The following is a 5,066-nucleotide window of genomic DNA, read 5'->3' as shown; positions in this document are numbered from 1 at the left end:
GCAACAATTTTCCCACCAACGGAGAAGTAGCCAGTCGTCATGTATTGAAATGCTTAGTTCATAAGATATAATTTATCACTTGCACCACTCTGTATGAGAGTGAAAGAGGTCCTAGTTTTTTTGATGGGAAAGCTAGGGCATATGGTTCGCCTATTTACGGGATACTTCCCAGAGTACATTTAGCTATTAGAAAAGAGAGACTGGCAGGAACAAAAGGCTTTGTTATAATCACATATAAAAGTGAAACTCCAGTCTCAGGCTGAAAGTAAAGCATAAAGAAGGGAAAGCTGGCTGTGGGAGGTACTTGGCCAAGTCATGCAATTGTAAAGAAAGAGGGTCAGGGCGACACGGAGGCGGGACTGCCCTTTGGGCTTATTCTCTAGATGCCATGACGTCCATCAGAGAACTAGGATGTTTGTGCCCCGGTGACGGGACCTTATCCCTGCTCTGAGGCCACAGCACTCTGCCCACACGGCGCCTGGCAAGCCCCGTGCTGGTCCTGCTGCCGGCGCTCCCTGCTGGGCTCCAGAGCGGCTCACCTCCACCAGGTGTGGGGCCACGAGGCTCCAGCAGCGCATCACGTGCAGCAGCGGCCGCGACTTGCTCCGCACGATCCTCAGCATGGAGTCCCCAAGGCGGAACAGGTGGAGGGCACTTTTTCGGTCTTGGGTGGATTTAACTTCTCCTGTAAGAAGGCAAGACCATAAAAGCCATAAACCCCAAACACAGAAATAGTGTGACCTGTTCAAGCACAGAGAGAGAATGGAAATCAAAGGGGATGAAAAATACTCCGAGCGGCAGGATTAGTCAGTGCGGGCCAATCGAGGGAGGAGAGGACCCTGGATTCGAGACTGACTAGGAGGTTCGCTCAACACTGCTATCAACCACCATATCCCCAGTGCCTGCTGTGACAAGCGGGAGCTCTGCTTGCGGATAAGGGGGAATGGTATGCTGGGTAGGTAGGAGGGGCAGGGAGTCTGACTGCCCGGGCTCAACTCCTGGCTGCACCAGTTAGTAGCTGGGTTATGCTGGACCAGAGATTTCCCTCTCCAAGCCCCGTTTCTGGCTGTAAAAGTGGGGATAAGGGCACTTACCTCTTAAAGTTACTTTAAGGAAGGTGCCTATCAGCGCTTGGCGCATACTAAACGCCCCCCGCTGTTAGCCATTACCGTTACTGTTGTCACTCCTCATCCACTTTGCCAATCCTTAATGGCACCTCTGAAGTGCTTGCCAAGCAGGTCAGACCCCTTTCTGTGCAATAACACGCTTGTTGAACTTGCTCTGTCTTGCTTCCGTGTCATCCTTGCCTACCCCGATCTTTTGCTACATCTTTGCCCCGTCACCTCGGTCTTCCCCCTTTTCATCATTTCTTCTTGCTCGTGTCCTACTGCTTCTCCTCCACGGCCTACAAAATGCGGATCATTACCATGCTCTTCCAATCAGAAAGCTCCTGATTAGTCTCGCCATATCAAATAAACTTTAAAGTGACAGTAGTAATAATCACTGACATTTCCTGGAGGTTTACTCTGCATCAAATGCTGTGCTGGTGAGTCTTTGGTCACTTTATTTTTTAAATTAAACCTTAAACAAATGTAATCATTGCCATTTGACAGACTAGAAAATTCAATGCCAGAAAGGTAAACTGACTCACCTACAACAGCGTAGCTGGTAAATGATGGAGGCAGCATCTGAACTCCTATCTGATTCATTCCAAAGCAAACGCTGCCTGCTCCTTCTCCTGGGTCTGCAGCCTCTTCCTGACCCTGTTCCCCGCTTTTTTGTAAGCTGACAGCTTGCTGATTTCTCCAACCCCAAAACACATTGAAGGGGGCCCCTACGTCCAGGGATGCTCTGGAAGTCTGATGGGTCTGGGAGGTTGGTTTTACATAGCTAAGGTTTTAAGGTCTATTAAAAACTAGCCGGGAAAGGGCTGTGCTTCTCAAATCAGAGTCTGCAGTAAGGATCAAAAGACCAAATATATGCACTTAGAACTTCAGACTCCTAAAGATGGGACCTCAAGAGGCTGTACGATCCAACCTGCCAGCACAGCGCATCCCCAGCACGTGGCTCCATGCCCCTGCCCGGACCCATCAGGACAGAGGTTCGATGTTTCGGCAGCATGACACCTGTCTGGGACCTTGGGCAGCCCGTTATAACTCTGCTCTCTTCAAGGTCCTCATCAGTGGAGACAGTGACGTTGACCTGTCGTTAGGGATATGCCTCGCCAGCAGTTTCTCTAAGAGTAGCAGGCGGCTTTCCCCCTTCCACTCTTCTCTCCCACCAGCCCCTTGTGGAATCAGGAGCTGCTTCTGCAAGTGGCTGAACTGAATGAAGCAAGAGACGCGGCTTGTGATACGGAGAAGGGGTCCCACTCTCACGGAAAGCTACCTGCACCCTGGGTAGCCACAAAATTTTCTCTGTCTTGAGCACAGCGCTTCGCAGAACCACTGGCACAGCTCGGGTGGGGACAGGTGCAGCACTGGCCACAGCAGCATTTCCGTTCACACAGAACAGTACTGCCCCCAGCCCCGGCACGCCTGAAAACTGAAGACAAATCTGCACTAGACCTTAGCTGCGGTGACTGTGTGTGACAGGAACGGGGATTTGAGTCTTCAGGGAGGCCGCTGCTTTCAGAGATCCAGGCCGCTTCCTGCTGATCTCACGGCATGGTCTCTTCAGGGAAAGAATTACCTGGCATTGCCAGAGAGTAATCCACTGTATCCGTAACAGAATGGAAGAGCTGGGACTGCGACGCTTTCTTCAGCTGGTAGAGGAACCCTCCCAAAGCCATCAGGTTCAACTTGTCCGTAGCATCCTCAAAGAGCCTGCATGAAAGAAATAGATTGGTTACTTGGGAAAAATTCTGCAAAGTCTTTGTGGTAGAATGACGATGGTAATTTTGTTAACTGTGAGTGATGAGAATGTGTCAACACTGTAAAGAAATGTACGTTATACTTCTCTACCTGTTATTACTGTGTACAAGTCTGCTCTAACTAGGAGATTTTCATCTAAAGGGCACAGACCATTAAAAAAAAAAAATCTTTGTTTCCCCAAGGCTTAGCTCAGCCATTCTCGACACTTATAAAATGTCTGGCAAGAACTTGAAACTTGGCAAAGCCTCACCCCCTGAAACTGAGTAACTGGGAATGGAATCCTTAGAATTAGCTTTAGTTTCATAAAGTCTATGATAGAAAAACCCACTAAGTGAATCAAGGCTTTTGCTGGGCTATGACTGATGTGTCTAATGCTGGGCTTGATCCTGAGAAGGATACAAAATCAAAGTTTTGGACACCCAAACCTGTAAGCCCCCTGGGGGTGAGGCTGGCTTCATTACTGCCTCTGACACATACACCCAGTGCCCTGGACCTGGTGGGAGCTCAAGTATCTATGAAAAGAACAAATATTTCCTAACATAATGGACCTTATAGGTTCCTTTTGTTTTCTACTCTGCTGGGCACAGACATTTCTAGCAGAAGGGGCTGGGAAGGAGAAGGGGAGCACAGGTAGCTTAGCTTAGAGAAGGATCCGAGGCTCACTGGAATTCAGAAGGTTGGCATCTGATGTGGATTTCTATGGCCAGCCTTCCACTGCTCTTGGGTCATCTGCTGCCTGCCCTCCAAACCTGCGCTCACACCAGAAGGTCAAGCAGCCCCGTGGGCCGTCACATGCTGAGCAAGGGAGTGTGTCGCCAACAGAAATTGAATACGGAGTTTCTTTTGGAGAGGTTATATGAGATGTACAGTTTTTAAGATGGGAACTAGTGGATTAAGCATTCACAAGTGATTGAAACAAAGACTTTTTTTCTTGTTATTTTGCAATTCCAATTTTAATATCATTAAGTGTCTGGGTCCTACTAACCATTTCTTCTCTCTCGTTCCTAGTAAAAGAACAGCGATGAATATTATGCCCCACCCGACGCTTGTATACTACTTTCCAGATGCCAAAAGACTCTCCCAGCCACCTTGTTGGATGAACTGGGAAAAGCCATTACTGTACTGAGTTAGCAGATAGAGAAACTGAGTCTCAGCATAACTATTTATACAGACATGACCTTGCCGTTGGTTAGCGTCCAAGCCAGGAAANGTCTATGATAGAAAAACCCACTAAGTGAATCAAGGCTTTTGCTGGGCTATGACTGATGTGTCTAATGCTGGGCTTGATCCTGAGAAGGATACAAAATCAAAGTTTTGGACACCCAAACCTGTAAGCCCCCTGGGGGTGAGGCTGGCTTCATTACTGCCTCTGACACATACACCCAGTGCCCTGGACCTGGTGGGAGCTCAAGTATCTATGAAAAGAACAAATATTTCCTAACATAATGGACCTTATAGGTTCCTTTTGTTTTCTACTCTGCTGGGCACAGACATTTCTAGCAGAAGGGGCTGGGAAGGAGAAGGGGAGCACAGGTAGCTTAGCTTAGAGAAGGATCCGAGGCTCACTGGANATAATGGATTTTTTAAAAAAGATTTTATTTATTTATTTGACAGAGATAGAGACAGCCAGCGAGAGAGGGAACACAAGNACATCATTAAGTGTCTGGGTCCTACTAACCATTTTTTCTCTCTTGTTCCTAGTAAAAGAACAGCGATGAATATTATGCCCCACCCGACGCTTGTATACTACTTTCCAGATGCCAAAAGACTCTCCCAGCCACCTTGTTGGATGAACTGGGAAAAACGATTACTGTACTGAGTTAGCAGATGGAGAAACTGAGTCTCAGCATAACTATTTATACAGACATGACCTTGCCGTTGGTTAGCGTCCAAGCCAGGAAAGAACTCAGGTATTCTGAGCCCCCGTGAGTGGCGTTCCGCTTTCCGCTCCCCGGCTGTCCAGCTCCCTGTATAAACTTCACTGCACCAGGGCTGGGGGCACAATGACCCAGCATGGAGAGTGTGGTGGGGCGGGACCACATGTGACTGGTGACCAACAGCAGTTTCAACATCAGAAAGTGTCACCACTTGGGGTTATTGTTGAGTTTTTCCTCTCAACATGGTTAAAGGATATATCACCCTCTTAGGTGTGGGACTATAGATATTAACTATCATAAAAATAATGGATTTTTT

At 48.0% G+C, this 5,066-nt stretch overlaps 1 protein-coding gene across 1 annotated transcript in view; it reads right to left on the bottom strand.

Annotated features, from left to right (window-relative positions):
- ARFGEF3 (ARFGEF family member 3) overlaps positions 1–5,066 on the bottom strand; it is a 182,910-nt gene that overhangs the window by 53,329 nt on the left and 124,515 nt on the right. Inside the window, exons 20-21 of the mRNA XM_034670783.1 lie at positions 2,692–2,825; positions 540–685 (exon numbers count right to left, since the gene is read on the bottom strand). Of these exons, the coding sequence (XP_034526674.1) occupies positions 540–685; positions 2,692–2,825 (280 nt within the window). The remainder of the gene's footprint in view (positions 1–539; positions 686–2,691; positions 2,826–5,066) is intronic.

Source organism: Ailuropoda melanoleuca, chromosome 10, assembly GCF_002007445.2.
Source record: "Ailuropoda melanoleuca isolate Jingjing chromosome 10, ASM200744v2, whole genome shotgun sequence".
NCBI classification, from domain to species: Eukaryota; Metazoa; Chordata; class Mammalia; order Carnivora; family Ursidae; genus Ailuropoda; species Ailuropoda melanoleuca.
This window is presented reverse-complemented; position numbering and strand designations above follow the sequence as displayed.